This window comes from Macaca thibetana, chromosome 5, assembly GCF_024542745.1.
Source record: "Macaca thibetana thibetana isolate TM-01 chromosome 5, ASM2454274v1, whole genome shotgun sequence".
Taxonomy (NCBI): domain Eukaryota; kingdom Metazoa; phylum Chordata; class Mammalia; order Primates; family Cercopithecidae; genus Macaca; species Macaca thibetana.
In genome coordinates this window covers 71,020,479-71,043,134 of record NC_065582.1, presented here as the reverse complement: position 1 = coordinate 71,043,134, position 22,656 = coordinate 71,020,479, and the positions used below count along the sequence as shown (strand labels likewise).

Here is a 22,656-nt window from a genome sequence, read left to right as displayed (position 1 = left end):
TGACAGATTGGATTAAGAAAATGTGGCACATATACACCATGGAATACTATGCAGCCATAAAAAAGGATGAGTTTGAGTCCTTTGTAGGGACTTGGATGCAGCTGGAATCCATCATTCTTAGCAAACTATCACAAGAACAGAAAACCAAACACCGCATGTTCTCACTCATAGGTGGGAACTGAACAATGAGATCACTCGGACTCAGGAAGGGGAACATCACACACCGGGGCCTATCATGGGGAGGGGGGAGGGGGGAGGGATTGCATTGGGAGTTATACCTGATGTAAATGACGAGTTGATGGGTGCAGCACAGCAACATGGCACAAGTATACATATGTAACAAACCTGCACGTTATGCACATGTACCCTACAACTTAAAGTATAATAATAATAAATAAATTTAAAAAAAAAAAAAGATAGATGTATAGATAATCTTCTATTGATTCTGTTTCACTAGAGAAATCCAATACATACTCCATTATGACTCGAGTAGATAGGTAGGTAGGTAGGTAGGTAGGTAGGTAGGTAGGTAGATAGATAGATAGATAGATAGATAGATAGATAGATAGATAGATAGATAGATTTATTATAAGAAATTGGCTTATGCGGTTATGGAGGCTGAGAAGTCTCAAGATATGCAGGCAACAAGCTGGAGATCCAGCAGAGCCAAGTGTGCAGTTCCTGTCCAGGTTTGAAAATCTGAGAACCAGGAGAACTGATAGTGTGTGTTCCAGTCTAAAATCTGACAGGTTAGATACTCAAGAGTCAATGTTTCAGTTTAAGTCTAAAGATAGGAAAAGATCAATTTTCCAGCTCAAGGCAGTCAGGCAGAAGGAGCACCCTTTTACTTGCAAAATATTCAATCTTTTTGTTCTACTTAAGACTTCATGTTATTGGATGAGGGCCACTCTCCTTAGAGAAGGAAATCTGCTTTATTCAGTCTACTAACTGAATGTTAATCTCATCCAAAACATCCTCACAGACACACCCATAATAATGTTTGACCAATTATCTAGGCACCCCATAGCTCATTCAAGTTCACATGTAATGTTAACCTTCACAGAGTACTTTTGAGCCAGCACAATTTTTAGGACCTCAACTGAATTCAGATGGCCCTTATATATCCCATGTTGCCTAGAGTATTTCTTATTGGAGAATCCATTGATTAGCTGTACCAGTAACTATACTAAGAAGTGAACATCAAAGATTTCACACTCAAAAGGAAAAACAAGTCATAAATAAATTAGAAACTACCTTGAACTATTTGAAATCAAGGAATAGAACAGTGATTCTTAAGAGTGTGGTATAATGTCCCCTATATCGAAATCACCCAGGGTACATTGCCCTTGTTCAGGATGATTATTCTGAATCTCCGGGTTAGGACCCAGAAGTCTACATTTTGTTAAGTTTCCCAGATAATCTTTATGTACATAGAAGTTTGAGAAGCACTGAAATAGGAAATGCTTTTATTTTAGCATTTTAGCAATTTTCAAAATAATTTGAAATAAAATGTTTTCTAATTACTTTTTCCAATTTGAATTATGTTGAAATTCTTCACTAAGATTCAAAACAGTTTATGAAAATAAAATAGTAAATAAATGTTCTACACTGACCATTTTCAAATCTTTATGAGTTTATTGCATCATTAGATCAATCAAAATTCATTCGTGTTCCCATTCAATAAATACTTACTTTCCCTTCTGTTGTTGACATCATGCTGGGTTTTGGGAATGCAGCAGTGAATAGGACAGACATTGCTCATGGAGTTTATAGTCCAGCTTTAATCTCACATTTTGTTTTTAACATATAACACAAACCTTTTTTTGGAGGGGGGTGGGTTGCTGAACATTTAATTATTGTGATGATTTTTTTAAGTATTTAGCATTTTCATGTCTTGATCAGAACAGATGCACTACTTAAGGAGTTTCATACCTCTGCAACTGAAAGGAAATCTAATTGGTTCTGCAATAACAGTAAGTGGATTGAGACACCTCAGTCCTCTAATGTGAAATCTTACAGCTCTGCTTCCTTTTCTGCTTTGCTGTTAAAAGCAAGTATTTTAAATTAAGGTATTAAAATGATGTTTATAGTAATATAAAAACATCCCTTTTCTTCACAATTGAATGAATGAGATTTAACTAATAGTTTCCTAGAGATACTATATAGTAAAAAATAGTGAACTATTTTTAACATTTTCTTTTAAAAAGTACATTAGTATTTTGACTAAGCATGTCAACTGTAAGCTAAACAGCATGTGCATAACAATTTCAAGTGAATACTTAGTGATAGTAGCACTTACTTAATAGTTTCCTCTTTTCCCCACTTGCTTACCATTATTTGCCAATTTCAGCTCAAGAAATCTTCTGGGAAAATCATTCTTCGCCGCGATAATTTAGAGGTTATATATAATGTATGCACAAGACCAGCTAAAGTATGTAACAGAAGTAGCTCAAGATTGCTCTATAACTCTTTTCTCTGCTTTCACACAAACCTTTGTCCTTACTCTGTTACTACAATAGAAACAATAAAATACACATGCATTCAGGTGAAGAATGAAAATTCACTAAATTCATTTAGAAAAAATACCAAGCAATATAAAGCCCTGTGAAGTTATTATAATACAGCTGCTTGGATTATCTTCCTGTTTAGTGCTGATTAGACAAGCCCAGAAGTGTTAAGGCTCAATTTAAAAATATAGTTTAAAATTTTAGGCATATGCCTGATGTTTTCATGTGAGTAACAGAAAGTAATAGAACATGGAATTTTGTGACAGGACAATAAGGACCTTTGAAAGTTGGCAGAATAACAAAGGATTTCATTCACAAAGCTAAAACTCGACTTCTGTGTATTAGGAAAGGATTTAGGGCCATATATCCATTTCTCATTTGATCTTCATACAAAACCTGGGAGCTACATATTGTTATTCTTGTTTTCCAAGGGAGGAACCGTGATTTGGAAAGGTTCAGTAACTTGTCCAAGCTTCATATTATTACTCCGTAGTAATCAAGTAGCCAAGCCAGAGTCCTAAGTCACCCTGATTTCAATCTGCTGCTTTTCCATCATGGCCATGTTGGTGAGGCCAAGCTCAAGAACTGGGCACTCAGCAGATGGTGGCCTTGGCCTAAGGCAATTTAATAAGAGCAAAGATAATCTCTAAGACTCCTCACTGTACTTAGCAAATTCCTAGGTGAAAGCTCATAGAAAACACACTCCAGCCTTTGGTCTTTAAGACTATTTTAATCTGGCAGGATAAATGCAGTTTCTACATTTTTATATGTAGACTTCACATTTAGAATATGGGCAAGTGAGAGCTGAGTGATTGTCTTGCCATTAGGAGTGTTCTTAAGTTAGATAATGCAGTGCCATGTCTATAGATTTCTTGTCAAGGGAGCTTAAATACTGTTGCAAAAACTGACTGGATATTATGCTTCCCACTAGCTTGCCCATCTTTCCTGTATTCTTTCTTATTTCCCTGCTGAATGTCAATTGTGTAGGTAGATCAAATAGTAAAGCTGATCCTGGCCTTATTATTTATTATTTTCCTCTAAGGGTATCCTTCCTCTAATTGTGCATGAAGCCCTACTCTAATATTAACCTAATTAACTGTTTCCAGCATATTTCAATGTTTTTCTTGTCTGAGAACAAGTCTTGTATAGTCTTTCTAGTTCTAAACCTGGTCAGAGAGAGACTAAAGTGATCATTTGAGCACTTCATAGTGCTCCAGTGTCCTGCAGTCCAACTCTGCAGATGGTACAATGAATAAGTGTTCTTTAATCTGGATGCCAATGGGTAAACATTACTAGTTTGGCTGGTGTGGTGGCTAATCTTATGTGTGAACGTAAGGGATTCCCTAAGCTAAGGGATGCCCATATAGCTGCTACAACGTGATTTGGGGTGTGTCTGTGGGAGTGTTTCTGGAAGAGATAAGCTTTTCACCCAGTGAGCTGAGTAAAGCAGATGGCCCTCCCCAATATAGGGGGCATCTTCCAATTTACTGAGGGACTGAATAGAACCAAGAGGTGGAGTAAGGGCAAATTCACTCTCTCTGCTTGAGCTGAGGCATCCACCTTTATCTCCCTCAGACATAGGCGCTCCTGGCTTCAGGCTTTCAAACTGCCACTTACACCATCACCCACCACCGCCACCAATTTCTCAGGCCTTCCGTTGCGAACTGAATTATATCACCTGCTTTCTTATTCCTCCAGCTTGCCTCCACAACCACATGAGCCAAATCCTATAATAAATGACCTCCTATATCTATATCCATATCTATTTCCTATCGGTCCTGTCTCTGGAAAATCCTAAATAATACAGCTTACTATTCACTGAGCAATCTAGTTTTCCCATTCCCCTCATGCCTTTAGGCTTTGAAAACTAAAAGTTAAATATTGAAAGTGGAAAAAAGAGCATCCTTGTGTTCATTTCTGGAAGAGTATGTCACCATAGTTCTGTATGCCAGTGATAACAGGATTCATGTTGTATTCTTGTTGTTTCCATGGACAACAGAAGCAGTGAGCTTCAAAATCCAAAATTCTCGTTAAGTCACTTCTTTAGCTCTTCAATAGCTTTGTGACCAAGGGAAAGCCACTTAAACTATATAAATCATGTCTACCACTTCTGAAATGGGAATAATACTCTCTAGTATACTAAACATATCTGATGCCTGGAGGAGGTATGAGTGCGTGTACACGTGTGTGTCTAGACACATAGGCATAGGAGCTTATCATTTGCTGCCTAATTGATTTCATTTACTCTAGCAAATATAGACATTTATATTTCTAAATAGTATATGATTGATTATAAAATATTAACTCTAAAAGTACTGTGCTCAAACGAAAATAATTTTATCTGCTAAAATAGGTCAAAATATAATCTAAGAAGCACAAATAAGAAACAAAAAAATTATCAAGACTTTCCACCAAGAATGCCACACATGTCATGAACACTAACATAAATCTTCATGTGAAACTTCTTTGCAATTACTTTTAATTTCAATTTCTGCCTCTTCATCTATTTGATGATTTATTCTGCTAACAAAGTTAGAGAAAATTCAAAGGCTATAATTTCGCTCAGTTCTCAGAACTCAGATTCTTTAAATTAATCTTTTTTGTCTTCAACTACATATTTTAATGCCTACAAACTTTCTTAGCATTGCAAAATGAAGACTTGGAAAAAAAAAGTTAGTGGGGTAGCATACAGATTAAAATTTGGAAAGATAATTTTGAAATTTTTGGGTTAAATTGTATTTGAAATGCAATTATTGTATAATTAAATTGCACATTATGTTCCCTTCTAACAGTCTGATAAGCATTTTCAAATGTTTTGTTTGCTAAAGGATAAACAATTATTTTCTGCTGCAGAAATGACTGCTTCATTGCTGTAGTCATGAGTGGCTTAATGATGGAGATGTGTTCTAAAAAATGTGTTGTTAGCCAATTTTGTTGTCGTGCAAACATCACAGAGTATACTTACACAAACCTAGATGGTATAGCCTACTACATACCTAAGACCACCAAAATATACGTGCTACATTGTTGACTGAAACATCATTAGGAGATTCGTAACTACATAAATATGTGTTGACACACAGAGCAGTATTTATATTAGTCAAAAAAGTAAACAACTTAGATGTACGACAATAGGATAAAATGGGTAAATAAATTATAGTATAGTCATTTGATGCAATATTCTGCATTCATTAGAAAATTTGGTTTTGGAAGATTAATGTGATAGGAGAAAGCCCATGATATACAGTCAAATGAAAAATTCAAAACTCTATATTTTTAATCCTGACTGCTATAGCTCTAATTTTTATTTTATGGCACTAATTTACCTATATATCTATATGCCTGAAAATATAGTTATATGTGTTTATTTAGTTATTGAGAAAAATAGAAGGAAAACACATCATAATACTTTATTGGTGATTTTAATTATTTTTAATTAGAAAAAATGTTATTTTAAAAATAATAATTGATACATGGAATTGTAAATTACCTTCCTATATATAATACAGTATTTTGGAATAATTAAAAACAAAAGTCCCATTTTTCAATAATCAAACCACTTTTGAAGGTAGACATCTATGTTCTTAGGGTTCCTGGATTGGCATTTGAGGAGACCACTAAATTGTGCCTCTTCAGACAGTCGTGATTCCTTACCTCCTCCGTGACTACAGTACTCTATCAGATGGGTTTTGCTTGCCCAGAATACATGTGGTTTTCTGTCTGTGGTGGTAGAGCACTGACTTAATTATAATTAGATTTTTAGATATGATCACACCATTTTAGACATGTTGCATATACAGAAAAAAGTATAATTTTATATCATTTTTATATTTTGTTCATAGTAATGAGTAGACTACTTCAGTTTAAAATAGAATAATGCTGAATAAAATCACTCTAGTAATGAAGGGTTTAGTGAAAAGAATATGATCTAAGCATATTGCTGGGTGCTTAAGCTTTTTACAAGGGTTAGGCCAGTAATAAATATATTTTTAAAAGGTGGGAATAATGGATGAATGTATAATATTGTTCTCATAAACATCTGCAAAATCTGGTTTATAAAAACAACATAAAAGATGACAAATATCACTGCTTATCTTAAGTATATAAAATATCATCTAGAAATAAATTTCCCCTCTTTACCATATATAGGAATAATTAGTATCTGCCATCTGTTTCAATGTATCTTTTATATGTTTTAGTGTTTGTTTCTAGAATATAAAATAAACACATAAAATGGCAACTCAAATCTGCAAATTCAGGGCTAATTTAGTAACTTAAATCATTGTATTCTAGTTGACTAAGAGTTTAGTTCACAGTAACTTTATTTAGCTTCTAAGGCCTAAGAACAAGACAGGTTTCTTATATATAGTTCTTCTTATCAAGTTTTGTAAATGTACATTAAAAATGCAATCAAGGATCACAAAGCAAAGTTCAAATTCATATTTAGTTTGAATAAGAAGAAAGGCAAAAAGAAAGAATGTTCATTTTACCAAATTGTAAGACTTAAAGCATTGAACACACAAAAAATACGTTCAAATAGATTTGGAATCTATATTTTAACCACTGAAAGAAGAAAAATAAAAGACTGAAATGAAGTGAGTAAAATAGAAAAAGAAGAAAGATATGATCTAAGGGGAAGGAAATATAGGAAGGGTAGGCTAGAATGTTCAACTGGGGAACAAAAGAATTGAGAGAGGAAGAAGGGGAGAAGAAAGAAAGGGAAGATATTATAATTGTCAGCAAATACATATATATATATATATATATAATGTGTGTGTGTTATAATTGTCAGCAGTATACATATACAGACACTTGTATATGTATATTATATATCTTATACCTAGGCACATCCTTCCCCACACCAGGGTCCAGCATCTGACCTAGAAGTCCCATTTGTAACTTCATGATGTCCAGCTGGCTGAATTCCCCCTCCCCCATCCAAACCGTCCCCACCTTGTAAGGACCTAATCTGTCCCTGATGACATTGCCGTCAGTTCAGTCTTTTGCTCCCCTAGTTAGGTGTAGAGATCCACCAACAGGCCTGTCTTCTATTTCTGAGTATCATCAGGATGCATATATTACATGGTTTGGTTGTGCACACCAAAAAGCTTGCTCATGTTAAGAGAGTAGTGATATCAAAAGAATTAGATAGCTAAATTTCAAAAACTTACCATTGGCTAGATAAGTCTAAATTTGAACCCAGTAGTTCTCTACCTCTGCTTTTACAATTAGGAAGAATCTCTTGCATTCAGATAAAGCATACAATCATGGGGTAGTCAATGAATAAAAAATTGTATATCTGCTTATGCTCCAAAAAAGCTGGGACCATGAACATGATAAGGCAGACCTTCCAGATGTCAGCATTATGATTAAGAAAATAAGATTTAGTTGTGGGCCCAACTGTATTAAGGAAAGGGAGAAAGAAGATAAGGGATAGAGTAAAAGGAGTGCCTAATTTGGATCTATATCCTTAAGCTGGGATCTACCACTAATTTCATCTATGAAAGATCATTTACAAATCTAACAGCACTACCTTCTGCCTAGCTGAAGTGAACACTCAGCTACTGTGTATGTGTGTGTATGTGTGTGTGAGGAAGAGACAGACAGAGAAGGAGACAGAGAGAAGGAATATAAGAATCAGAATTTGTGATTGAGAAAGAAAAAAGAAGAAAGAAAAGTACATTAAATACTCAGCATGGTAAATATTTTATAGGATATAACAATTAAAACTGTAATTCAAAATAGCTTTACTTATCAGAAGTAGGATATTTTATTAGTCTGTTTTCTAATGAAAGGGCAAATTAGAGATCTACTTTACTATGATATCTCATTTTGAATAATAATTATTATCTTTTGGGAATCTCAGATTTGGATTTTGAAAACCAAAGACTTGTTTGAGAAATAATCTGTTTCTTTCAACATACGTTCTGGCATAGCTTCACTAAAAATGAGTGCCCTTCTTTTGACAATTGGTGATCTATGTGCCTGAAGGGCAAATTGGATATATTTTATGTACTAGATACTAGTTCCTTTGATACATACAGAATAAACTTCTCTTTCCATTTAACTTCCTTTTTCCAACTGACACTTTTTGCTGATTTATTACAAGCTAAAGGATAAATAGATGTATGTGTTTCATGTAAACTCAAAAGTATCTCACTAGTTTTAAAGTGCTAAAGAAACTATTTTCCATTATTTAATTCTCGCATGTATAAGGACCGGTTTTATCCTCTGAATGCAAAAAGGATATATCTTTTGGAAACTTTTTGATGCCATTCATTATCTGATACATTTTAAAAATTATATATTTCAGGCCCTGCTTGATACTCAGAATCTTTTGCGTGCACAAATCACAAATTTTACATTCAACCTGGGATTTTCAGGGAAATTTTACCATACAGGTAAGAAAAGGGGATTAACTGTTCTCATTAAGACCTCTCTGATCACTGTTTAAAATTGAACACTTCTCCTGTCCACACCTTCCTACATTCCCTATGTTCCTCCCCAGCATTTTATCATTCAATTCCATTTAACATGTTATTTTATAATTTTTGTAGAATATTAATGGTTTGAAAGTTTATGGAACTGTCTGATGGCCTTTCATTTTTATTGAATTATAATTTACATATATAAAAGTACATAAATAGTAAATGTGATATTCAGTGAATTTTCAAAGTGTACACAGCTGTGTAAACAACAGGCAGAACAAGAAAGAGAACACTTCCAAAATCTCCACTTCTTGTGCCCCTCACAATAACTAGCTTCTCTCCAAGAAGAGTAGGATCCTGACTTCTAATATCATGAATTAGTTTTGCTTGGCTTTGCGAGGTATGTAAAAGGAATCACACAGTAAATATTCATCTGTATCCAGCTCATTTTGTACAATGTTATTTCTGTTTCAGAGATATTATTGTCTATAGGTTATGATTCTTTACTTTTCCTTGCTGTACAGTATTCCAGTGTTTGAACATACAAAATGTACTTATCTATTCCATTCAGCTGTAGATGGTTGGATGTTTCATAACTCCCTGTTATGAACATTTTTATACCTGTCCTTTAAAGAATTTGAGTATTCTTTTCTGTTAATCATCAACTAGGAATGGAATTGCTAGTTATGGACACACTTATAATTAGCTTTAGAAGAAAATGCCAGTTTTTCAAAATGGTTGTACCTGTTTATATTCCCAACAGTATGAGTGTTCCTGTTGCTCTGTATGCTTGCCAGTATTTGATATTGTTTGTCTTTTTAATTTTAGCCTTTCTGGTGGACATGTAGAGATATCATATTAGGGTTTTAAAGTACATTTCTCTGAAGAGCAGTGAATGATCTTTCTTCATATTTTGACCAGCTATTTGGATATTCTCTTTTGAGGAATATCTGGGTTTTCTGCTTTTACTTAAAGATTTGTAGAAATTCTTTCCTTGAAATTCTTTTACAGTTCCACGTGTTCCAAGTACTTTATCCTGCTGTCTGGCCATCTTTTAATTTTCCTTATGGCGCTTTTAATGAACAAAAATACTTAATTTTACTGTCGTTCAATTTATCATTTTTTTTTAATGGTCAGCCTTTTCTATCTTATTTAAGAAATCTTTGCATACCACAAGAACATGAATATTGTTTTTCTTTTTGAGACAGGGTCTTGCTCTGTTGCCCAGAGTAGAGTGCAGTGGTGCAAACACAACTCACTGCAGCCTCAACCTCCTAGGCTTAAGAAATCCTCCACCTCAGTCTTTTGAGTAGCTAGGACTACAGGCCCATGCCACCATGACTGCCTGTGTTTTTTGTAGAGAAGAAGTCTTACTATTTTGCCTAGACTGGCAATGTATAAATCTGTGATATATCTGGAATTGATTTTGTGTATATATCAGATCGGGTCAATATAGTTTCTTTTTTCATAAAAATATCTAACTGGTTAGCCAGACATGGTGACATGTGCCTGTAGTCCCAACTACTCGGGAGACTGAGATGGGAGGATCACTTGAGCTCAGGAGGTCTAGGCTGCAATGAACTATGTTCATGCCACTGCAGTCCAGTCTGAGCAACAGAGCAAGAATCTGTCTCTTTTAAAAAATCTAATTAGCACCCAGTATTGTAAAGACCATCCCTTCCCACTGCTTCATTGTGTCATTATTATCAAAAATTATATGGCCATGTAACTGTGGACTCTCATTCTGGATTTCCCTATTAAATGTGAAAAGAAATCACTCTAAATATTGAGAATAATTACAAAGTTTTTTTCACAAATATAATTAAAATGAGTGAAGATATTTTGACTTGCCTCAGGATAGCCGAACACAATTTTGTAACTGAAAGAAATAACCTGTATTTTTAGAAGTTAAAAAAACAGATTACATGTATTGGTATACTCATATAATGGAATGTTCTGCAGTCATTAAAAAGAGATAATTTTAAATGTAAACCATATAGAAAGAGCTCTCAAGAAACAGAAACACTGAAAAATCAGTGTACAGTACAGTGATTAGAACATGCTCCCATTTGTATAAAAATAAAGGAGAAGATAAAAACTATATAAAAATCAAGGCATAGTACAGTGATTAGAATATGTTCCCATTTATATAAAAATAAAAGAGAAGGTGAAATCTGTACAACTCTATGTATAGAACTCTTATAGCTTAGAAAACTCAGTTACTGAGTAGTTAAGTAACTTGTGCTATGCAAGATTTCTTAAATAAGATAGAAAAGGCTGGCCGTTAAAAAAAAAAATGATAAACTGAATGATGCTAAAATTAAGTATTTTTTATATAAGAGCTAGTAATACAGGTATAGGATATCTGTGAGAGAATTCATAATAAACTGGTAGGAATGGGTAACCATGAGTGTATTAGTCAGTTTTCATGCTGCTAATAAACACATACCTGAGACTGGGTAATTTATAAAGGAAAGAGGTTTAATGGACTCACAGTTCCACATGGCTGGGGAGGCCTCACAATCATGGCAGAAGATGAAGGAAGAGCAAAGGGGTGTCTTACATGGCAGTAGGCAAGAGGGCTTGTGCAGGGTAACTCCCATTTATAAAACCACCAAATCTCGTGAGACTTCTTATTCACTATCATGAGAACAATATGGGGGAAACTGGCCCCATGATTCAATTATCTCCACCCAGCCCCACCCATGACACATGGAGATTATTACAATTCAAGGTGAGATTTGGGTGGGGACACAGAGCCAAACCATATCAGTGAAGAAGAGAATTTGAGAATCAAACAAGAAAGATGAAAAGAAGAGTTTTTACTAATTTTTTTCTGAACCTTTGCATTTTATAACATATATGTGTGTTAGATATAAATGAATAAACTCATAAGTAATTTTTTAAAGTGATATAATATTTAAACAAGTTTATCAGTTTTCTACAATTGCAAATACTTTTCAAACTTTTAATTTGATAATATGAGCAAGACTTACTTTGTATGTATTTGATGAATACCTTCAAGGGTTTAATAAACATATCATGCTGAGAATTTTATCCATATACTAACATCAATATAATCTCCATATGCACATAAACAACATAAATAGTAATTTTATTTTTATATAGAAGTAATATTGTATTTCTAGAGCAAGTGAATGTCCATTTGTTTCCATGGAAGTTACAGAGCCATGAGACTTGGCTATAGTATTTTCCTGTTGTACTATTGTGTAATGAATACAATATGTATAATCATACAACTACATATAACTTTCACCTATCAATTTGAAAACTGTGTAGGTTTTAAGAATAACTTTAACATAAGAAGCTCTGAAGCTTTTATTCCCCTGAATTTCTTAGATCAATACATAAAATACACTTTTTCTGTGATTGTTTTAAATATTAACAACTGGGAACTTCATGATTTATGTTTGACTTTGTTTTACGATTCAGTGAGTTGGTTCTTATTGTAACCTCAAAAATAAAAACATAATTAGACATCTATTTTAAATCTTTTCCTAATAGGAAAGTTCTGCTACCTTGGCAATAGATATGTGAAGTGAGAACTTTCTCTTTATGTGCAGAGGTTTAGTTCATCTTTCTAGCGAAGTTAGACTCATAGCATCACTAACTTTCACAATGGAGAGCCCCAAGAGCTTAAGGAAACAGAAGACTGCCCATAACCTCTTCCTAAACTTCTGAGTTAGGATATCCTAACTTCAGGATGATTGTCTTAGATTCTTTGACACCTATTATATAAATGAAAATTATCATATGGATAAAAAACCATCAGGGCAAACTTAAGGTGAAATATGTGGTATGTTTAGGGGGAAATGGGGATAGTAGGAAGAGACGTCACAGCAAAACCAGGACAGCCCAGATTTGCTCAAGAAATACAAGAAAACACTCCTGACAACTCCATTATTTTTTTGCCCATCATTGAATACTGGGGAACGATGCTAGCCAATTCATGTCATTCCTTCTCATCTCTGCAAGGTTTGTCCTCTTTCTTTACTTGGGCACTTCCCACAGCTCATAATAAGAGTATCCTCTCCCTAAGTCAGAGAAAGTACAACACAGGTGGAAACAGAGGCCAAGGTTTGAAAGGGTCTTGTTATTTGTGTATAATATGAGAGTTTCCACAAAACTGTAGCCAGGGTTGTCTAAGGCCAGTTAAATCATTTTTTAGAGGGAACAGATGTAAAATTTAATATTTGATCTTTCAAAACTTAGATGGGATAAAATGTAATTGAATTATATTGTCTTCCTTTCTAAATGAAGAAATTGCTATTCCTTTTTCTATAAAAAATTCTATCCATTTTACTCAGTCTTGAAGGGAAAAAGAAAAGTGGCACTGTCATAATAGTAATACTTTATGTCAGAAGAGAGCTTTATCTTGTTTGATTTATTTTAATTTTTGAAGGTTATATGCATTTATGTGAGAAATAAAGGGATAAAAAATAAAAATCATAGTTCCCTTTTAGTGCTCTGTTAAGCACTTTTCATGTACTTTTCTACTGAATCCTAGAAGTTAAAAAATGTGTTAACTTGTTTTCAAGATAAGAACATAGAAACTTAAAGGGGCCCAAGGTCACATACTAGTGAAGTGTCAAAAAATAGTCTTACCCCATCCTTGATTAGGGAAGCTGAATGACAAAAGATTCTCCTTATTTATAGATTTGTTAGTCTTTTTATGTTTCCCCAAATCACTGAGATCCAATAGTAACTATACATTCTAATTATATTACAGAAGAAATTAACAACGGGAAGAGCAATGTTATACTGAATGAGTAAATGCTGATCTTATTTCTAGACTCCACATTTGGCCAGTGAATGACAGTTAAGGGACTGAATTTGGAGTTGCTCAATCTGAGTTAGAATTCAGGATTTCAGTTCAGGCTCCGTCTCAAACCTCTCAGTGACATGGAGCAAGTTACTTTACCTCTCCAAATATCAATTCCCTTATTTGTAAAATGAAGTTGGCAGCGGCCCTCACCTCATGAGGTTGTTTTGAGAATGAAGTGAAATGATGGTTGTAAAGTACCCAACACAGTGCTTGACATAACAACACAACATAGAGTCTCAATCAATGATGATTTTAAATATAATATCAGAATAGGAAACACTACAGATAAAGTAGTGTGGAGACCAGTTATTTAAATAAATATATTAAAAATAAATTATAGTTTGCAATAACTTTATAAGACTTCAGCATAGTTTTGTGACAAGTTAAGAAATGGCACTTAACACTGTGGAAAGGAGTTTGGAAGTTTCTCAAAAAACTTAGAACTAACATTCAACCCAGCAATCCCATTATTGGACATTATTATATATCCAAAGAAAGCAAATCATTATACCAAAAAGACACATGCACTCACATGATCACTACAGCACTATTCACAGTAGCAAAGATGTGGAATAAACCTAGGTGTCCATGTGTCCATCCAATCCAATGGTGGATTGACTGAAGAAAATCTGATACATATACTCCATGGAATACCACACCACCATAAAAAAGGAATGAAATCATACCCTTTGCAGCAACATGGATGCTGCTGGAGGCCATTATCCTAAGTGAATCAATGCAAGAGCAGAAAACCAAATACCACATGTTCTCATTTATAAGTGAGAACTAAACAACTGGTACTCATAGTCATAGAGATGGCAACAGTAGACACTGGGGGCTAATAGCAGAGAGGGAAGGAGAAGAGTAAAGGTTGAAAAACTAACTGTTGGGTATTATTCTCATTATCTGAGTGACGGGATCTTTCATACCCCAAACCTCAGCATCATGCCATATGCCCAGGTAACAAACCTGCATGTCCCCACTGAATCTAAAATAAAAGTTGAAAATAAAATAAAATAAATACAATCTGCATCTTCCCAGAAAAAGGAAATGACGCTTAAAATTGAAGAATTTGACTTCTTGTTCTTCTCTTTTCCTCCAGTTCTAACAAAGGTGGGCAAAGTGGGGAAGCAAAGAGTTGGCAAGAGGCCATGACAGTCCAACCAAATGTAATTAACCCACAGTTAATTACACTTCAACTGCTTTTTAATCAAAAAAAAATTTTTTTTTTTTCCGAGACAAAGTCTCGCTCTGTCGTCTAGGCTGGAGTGCAGTGGTGCCATATCAGCTCACTGCAAGCTCCGCCTCCCAGGTTAATGCCATTCTCCTGCCTCAGCCTCCCCAGTGGCTGGGACTACAGGTGCCCACCACCACGACTGGCTAATTTTTTTTTTTGTATTTTTAGTAGAGATGGGATTTCACCATGTTAGCCAGGATGGTCTCGATCTTAAGACCTTGTGATCCACCCGCCTCAGCCTCCCAAAGTGCTAGGATTACAGGCGTGAGCCACCAAGCCCAGCCCATAATTATGAAAGTAATAAGCAAGAGACATTTGTTTTCAATGTAATTCTAATGTAAAACATTCTCAAAGTAGGATTAAAAGAAATCAGATAAGACAAATCTATAAAGAGAAGACATAAAATCATGCCTAATGTGAACTGAGACAAATATGTCAGAAGGCAGATAGTATTTGTCTAACTCTTGCATGATTCACATGTATGAATATTTTAGTCACAGATTTCACCATGATGTTCAGGAAAGGACAACAAATGCCTGAGCTATCTTTTCAAAGAACCCTGAGATCTGCTGCTCTGTTCTGATAAATAATATTTCAGCAGAGTCCAACTAAAAAAGCATGAATAAAGGAAAGATAACAGGAAAGTTGCAAGAAAAGATGGGAATTATAGGCAACAAGGAATAGAGCTTAAAAGCGGTAGGAGAGGAGACTTCTTATAAACTAGGGAATCTCAGCTCACTGACATTGCAGGGTATGTGGAAATCAGGAATGAATTGATTTCTGGGAAACTCCAAGAGACTCTGCCTGCTCTCAGTGTGAGAAAATAAAATGGCAACAAATAACTGACACTAATACAGTGTCCTGGAGACTACAAAATGTTAAGCAACAGGGGAGTATCTTGGATAGAAGCAGAGATGTTTAAATGCAGGGAAACTAAATGACATCATTCTTATGTCAAGCAAAACATGTATTTAAGATCACCAGTCACACCTACAAAATGCTTCTTTACTAAGTCACCTTATTTATCACCTCAAATTTAGAAGGACCCAAGAACCTGCCATGGTTAGGATCATCAGAGTTTCTAAACCCCTGAATCCATCTTCCTATTTTTCTTGCCTTTCTCTCTATAAAATTTCCCTGAGCCATAAGAAAACTGCTCAGAAGCTCCAAGAATGCTGGTGACTCATTCATTAATCAGGCCATTGAGTTAATATAATGACTTGGTCAGTTCTTGAACATAATGTCACCTCTCCCACATAGCACATGTGAAAATTACCTCCTCCTTTCATGTAGTATTGTAATGAGGAAAAAAAACTCAAGGAGACATGCAAAGAAACACAAGAAGAACTGAAGTAGGAAATACAGGAAGAAAAGAAAGGGGCATTATAAGTTGCCCAATATTGCCAGAATTATGTAGACACTACCTCCCCCAAAAAATAAAATAGGTACTGCTGTCCATCTTTTTACCTACGTGAATACAGACATTAAAGAGATCATGTGACTTGGCCACACAACTCAAATGTGTTGGAACCTACAAATAAACTAAAGCCTTCTGACTTCAAAGGCTATACTCGTTCTACTATACAATGGTAACATAAGTGTATATTAAGAAGAAAAAATAAAGAAAATAAAACATTAGATTTAAAGATGTAATCTTTGTATGTAGTGGAGAGGAAGTTCCTTCATAGCAGCAGAGTACTTAAGCATATGAAAGTGAAACTGAAGACTGTCCTTGAAGGATTATGCTATTCCACTCACTCTATAGCACTCAATCTTTGTTTCTCCTGTATAAATTTGAATGACCATGAAACCTCTTAGTATGCCTTCATCTCCAGTAAAGGTTTTCAATGCCCACCAAATCACAGCACCTGATTCTTTTCCTGCCAATAGACTCTGCCTCCCTTCTCTTGAGAAGTTGAATGAACAATGTTAAGAGGGACTGGGTTTAGAATGACTGGCAGCAGTCCATTCTCCATCTTTAGCCTGTAGGGCTCTAATAAAACAAATCATATCAGAGCTTCCATTGAAAATATGGGAGGAGATTTTTCTCCACACAGAAAGGACATCATAGGAAGAACCCACTACTCTGGGAGCTTATTGGATTCAATGTTGTGGCTAAAATTCAAGTGTGGCTGCATAATTGTATAATGACTAGTATTATCTTATGATATTCCAGGACAGTAGTGAGCACCTTACGCTGTTCTTATTTTATGCTATAGTAAAGAAGCTATGCCTGGGGAAGTATAAAAAGGACTCAGCCCCTTCAAATAAGTTAAAAGAACAGTGAAATTTCCCGCAGTCAACTGAACTGCAGGCCAAGGAAAATGGGAGGAAATAAAATGAGTTCAAGTATGAAACCTCCAAGAAACAACAACAGGGCTGACACTTAAGGAAATAGGAGTTTCGTGATGGAAAATCTTCTTCCAACAACTTAAGAGAAAGGACAAGCATATGGAACATGAGTACCACCAAGGAGCAGCTTGGATTGTTTTGATAGTGGTGACTATGATTTCACCACTTCGCAACTTCTGTCCATCACTTTCACCCTTTCTTCTTGTTTATCCTTCAGTTTTCTCTAATTTTCCCAATAACAATTTCCACATTTCCTTCTTTTCTCTTTCTTATGCATCAGTTTTCACCAAATACTAAGTAGCTTCTTCCCAGACCTAAGGAGGAACCTGAATAAAAGAATTACTTTGTTGTATATGCAGCCCATGTCACAATGACCTGCTACTTCTGAGGCTGTGACACACATTCCTTACTCATATTTCCTCAATTACATTTCCTACTTATCCCCCATTCTCTCCAGACTACCAATTGCACAAAAATCCTGAAAGTTAAGAGTTCTAATATCCTTGGGAATGGTTATATATTTTCATCTTGCAGTGATTTCAAATCCATGTCTCATATTTAATAACGTTTAAGAGTTTTACATGGTCTCTGATTATTTTCTAACAGATTTTCCTTTGATACATTTGAGTTTAAAGCCTTACACATAAAACAGAATAAATGATGTCTTCTAGATACATATATGAGAATAGACTACATAGGTAGATTGATTGATTGATTGATCATAGATCTGCATAACTGGAATTAATTGGATAATCTTTTTCCCCCCTAAAGGAACTGAAGAGGAAGATGAAGGGGATGACTGTCTGTTGGGGTCTGTGGATGAGTTCTGGTGGTTTCCTCACATGTGGAGCCATATGCAGCCCCACCTCTTCCACAACGAGTCATCTTTGGTGGAGCAGATGATTCTCAACAAAAAATTTGCCTTAGTAAGTAATTCACTTTGACTGTTGCATTGAAGTAGTGTACACTGATTGGAGAAATGAAAAGGTTATTATATTATGGCATAGCGGCGCTTTTAAGTAAATTTTTCATGTGATCATTTAGAAGATTTTGGTATTGCCACCTTTCAGTATGTGGCTCTTGAGTTTGTATTGAGTGCTTACCACTATACTTAATGTTTTGAAGGATCTAATTTAAGAGGGACTTCACAAGATACAAAATTTATGATGACGTTATGGTTAGAGCTCCTAAGACATGGCTCCTGTCCAGAAGGAGTTTCCTGCTGCACTGGGAAGGCAGAAATATGCACGTTAAACAATTGCCCAACAAAATAAAATATTTTTTCATGATCTATTTATTTATTTATTTGTTGAGACGGAGTCTCGCTCTGTGGCCCAGGCTGGAGTGCTGTGGCTGGATCTCAGCTCACTGCAAGCTCCGCCTCCCGGGTTTACGCCATTCTCCTGCCTCAGCCTCCCGAGTAGCTGGGACTACAGGCGCCCGCCACCTCGCCCGGCTAGTTTTTTGTATTTTTTTGGTAGAGACAGGGTTTCACTGTGTTCGCCAGGATGGTCTCGATCTCCTGACCTTGTGATCCGCCCGTCTCGGCCTCCCAAAGTGCTGGGATTACAGGCTTGAGCCACCGCGCCCGGCCGTTTTTCATGATCTAATGCCAAACCTCACAGACAGAAAACCCACAGTTCAAAGAAGTAAGTATCACCGGGAGTAGCCCAAGATGGGTTCTTCTGGAAATGAGATTTTACATACATCCTGAAATAAGAATAATTCTTGGGTATCAGGATGAACTGGCATGAAATGAGGTTGAGAGAAAAGAGCAGGTAGGAGACCATAATGACTGCATGAGGTAATAAAGACTCAATCTAAACAGTTAAAAGCATTGCAAACATATATGTTGTATGGATGGAACATTTGCTTAGCTGAAGCAAGGTGCACCATGTAATACTGAAGGGTTTATATTCAGGACAGGGAAATTTATAGTAAAAGTTTAAATAAGCACATTATGAAGAAAAATGTGCTTGTGATCAGAGAGAGTACCGAGGTGTAGAATGGTTTTCTACACCAATTGCTAGAGCTAAGAAGTTTTAGTTGGTTCTCACAGCACCTTACTCAAACATATATAAGACGAGGTTAGAATTTATACACTATATTTTTTTTTCTTGAGGATATGTAAGACCAAATACTTTATGGTGGCATCAGGAGCCCATATTTGTCTTTTAGCTTCAATCTACTCCACCAAATATACAAATAGCTTCAGGTGCACCTTTGCCACATATTGATATTTTGTCAAGAAAGCAAGAATAGTGCTCCTCCACGCTGATACTGTGAAAATGTTTTGATGGTATATGAAAACTCCTGTGAGAAGGAGAGTCATCTTTTTTCCTAAAAAATATAAATGGACATAATAAACAGCATGTAAAATTGGTAAGACAGTGCCAGAATTTGTATTAGAAAGTCCTGAAACTCATATCTCAATAGAGCAAACATTAATTCTGTCATTTCCAGAAATCTAGATTGCTGATACTGGCAACGTTCATCAGTAATAAATTACGTGGAGAAAAAATTACTTTGTGGTTTATTTCTAAATCTGTTGAGAAAAAGAGAATGGGATTTGTGAGAGAAGAAAATACATAAATACAGTAAAGTAAAGCACCAGTAAAAGATAAGATACTGAGAAGTGAGGAGTGAAATTGTTGTTGCTGTTGTTGTTGTTTTGATAGCTTTCCAAAAATAATGTACCAAAGCAGCTTCGATAAAAGACATGTCATTCACTGCTATATCTGCTGAAACTAGTAGTATCTAGAACAATAGGTGTTCTATTATTACGGGAATGAATCAATGAATGCCAATATTATGTTTATGTTTAAAACATTTTCAGATGTTTGGAGGTACATATTCTAAGAATATACTTAATACATATGCTAGAACAAGCATCCACAGGAGTTATATGCATTTTTCAGAATTCCCAACTAAAAAGCATCATGAATAAAAGAATAATTCAAAAACAGTATCTGGTAATTCTTAACCACCTAACTTAAATGTCAAGCAAAGCAGATTTCTTAGAAGAGTCATTCCGAACTACATGTTGGCAATTCACATTATTGTTTTTGAAGCAGTAGAGAGTAGTTGTAATAGATCTCCAGAAATACGACCAAATATATTATTTAGTGTTTAATCAAATCCAGGACAAGTGGATTTCATTTTGTTGTGAGAGGATAGATATGAAAAAAGGCTGAATCTAGAACCAGTCCCTCCCCAGCCATAACAACATGAAAGAGCATATATATATAAAAAGCATTTGGGAACAGCAATTAGCATGTAACACTCAATAGATGGCAGCTGTTGTTTTTATCATTATATCTAGTATCATAAAATTGCCATCTTTAATTTTTGCCTAGGCTCCTGAGGTGTTTGGACAGACAGGTAAGAGGGACAAAAATCCTTAAGTTTAAAAGTTTACTTTGTATTGGGATGACATTTGTTTAATGTGAATTTAACCCAATTTCTAAGTATGTGTTAACTCTTTTACTTTCCATTAGGCGTTAGGGTTACAAAACTGCATTGTTGCTGACTTTAAAGATATAATAAGAAAAGATCAAGGGTTTCCAATTTTAACATATTTTTATTATTTTCTTAAATTAACCCTGAATTGTAGGTCTATTTATTCTCCCATTATAGATGAAGCAACTGAGAATCAGAGCAATGCAGTGATTTATTCATGATTATAAAACTCACTAGCAGTACAATTAAGACCAGAAATCTTAATGTTGCATAAATTGCAGTGTTAAGTCTTCTAGTGCTGCATAAATTGTGCCCCCCCCAGGCTTCCTCCCTAGTCTCCCAACCCAATTCACAGGTGTGAATCAAGATTTCTTTTCTGCTGGTAATCCAAGGGAATGTCTGGTTATGCTGGTAATACAAAGGGAATGGAGAACTTGAGGTGGAACTCACAGGGCAACTTTTCCCTCAGATCTTCTGAAGTTCCCTAATATAGGCAGAGTCTCTAAAATGTTGGAGGGGGCCAAAAGGGTGGGGAAGACAAAAAACTAAATCTGAGGAAATTTCCACTTGACCAAATATCACTTATCATATATAGCTACAGAATCCACTTTAACTCAGTGAAAAGTACTCTGGAGAAAATCCTACTTCACCTCACTAGATGGAACAATCTAATGTTTAACCTGTGCTAATATTGCATTTCTAAATCGAATTATATCCTGCTCTTCTCCATCAGCTTGGAGGCTCTTGATTTTAAAATGAGTGTGGGTATTTCCCAATGAAGAAAATGAAAGAACATGCAAAGAAGCAGTGGGCTGTCTTGGGAGCAAAGAGATGTTCAAACAAAAATGGAGGTCATGGATGCAATACTCAAATGGGTAATTGGGTTAGAGGACATTTAAAGTACCTTTCCAGCTAGGAGAATCTGAGACTCTGATCTAAAACTTTTGGGTTTCGGCCTTTGTTATCATCATTTACAGCCAAACATCTGCTATTTTCATTGACTTTTAACAAATACATCTTACCTATTATCCTTTTCCACAATATGGACACAAATTTGATGTCTATTTTAATTTGTCTTTGAAAGCTCTAATAGTTTATTATGAAAGGTCAAGTAAATCCTTTAAGCAAATTTGCATTTGATGATTACACCCATCAGGAAATGCAGCTTTAGAGGTTGATTGGAAAAAAATTTTAGTTACCAAATATAGGCTAATTCACGGGTTAAACTGAAATTTCAACAGGGGATTTTTTTTTTTTTTTTTTGAAAGGTACAAATTCTGAGACAAAGATTAAATGTATCACTAATAATGACCTACCACAAAATTTAAAATATTGACTCCACAGTTTTTAAAATAGAATAACGTATCATTAGAAAGGTAAAATAGTGTTCTATTTTAACCTCAAAAAAGTCTTCAATAGTATATACTCTCAACTGAAGAACTGTATCTAAATTTTGGAAAATGGTGGTTGTTACATTTTTAATGATAAAATAGTTAATAGATATTTCTATCATAGAACTCTTTGCCAATAATAGATGATATTTAATGCCTTTATAGACAATACTATTAAAGTTAGTAGTAGTAGAACGATGTTCATGGTAACATAAAATCTTACTGAAGATTGAACTTCTAATTGCATTATCATCATTCTTTTAAATGGTGTCCTTTTTGCCTCTCTTTTCAAAGTGCAGCAGAACCTGTTAATTTACATTAGCTGGAATGTCTATTGTCAATTATAAAACTTTTTAGATTAGTGAGCATGTTAACTTTTCCAATATGGAAATAAAGATTATAGTATCCAAATGTAATTTAAAATATATTGAAAGAC

At 35.0% G+C, this 22,656-nt stretch overlaps 1 protein-coding gene across 4 annotated transcripts in view; it reads left to right on the top strand.

Moving 5' to 3' along the window:
• NDST3 (N-deacetylase and N-sulfotransferase 3) overlaps positions 1 to 22,656 on the top strand; it is a 218,868-nt gene that overhangs the window by 64,768 nt on the left and 131,444 nt on the right. For all 4 annotated transcript variants that reach the window (XM_050792340.1, XM_050792339.1, XM_050792342.1 and 1 more), the window contains 2 exons: positions 8,821 to 8,908; positions 18,142 to 18,296. In XM_050792340.1, the coding sequence (XP_050648297.1) occupies positions 8,821 to 8,908; positions 18,142 to 18,296 (243 nt within the window). The remainder of the gene's footprint in view (positions 1 to 8,820; positions 8,909 to 18,141; positions 18,297 to 22,656) is intronic.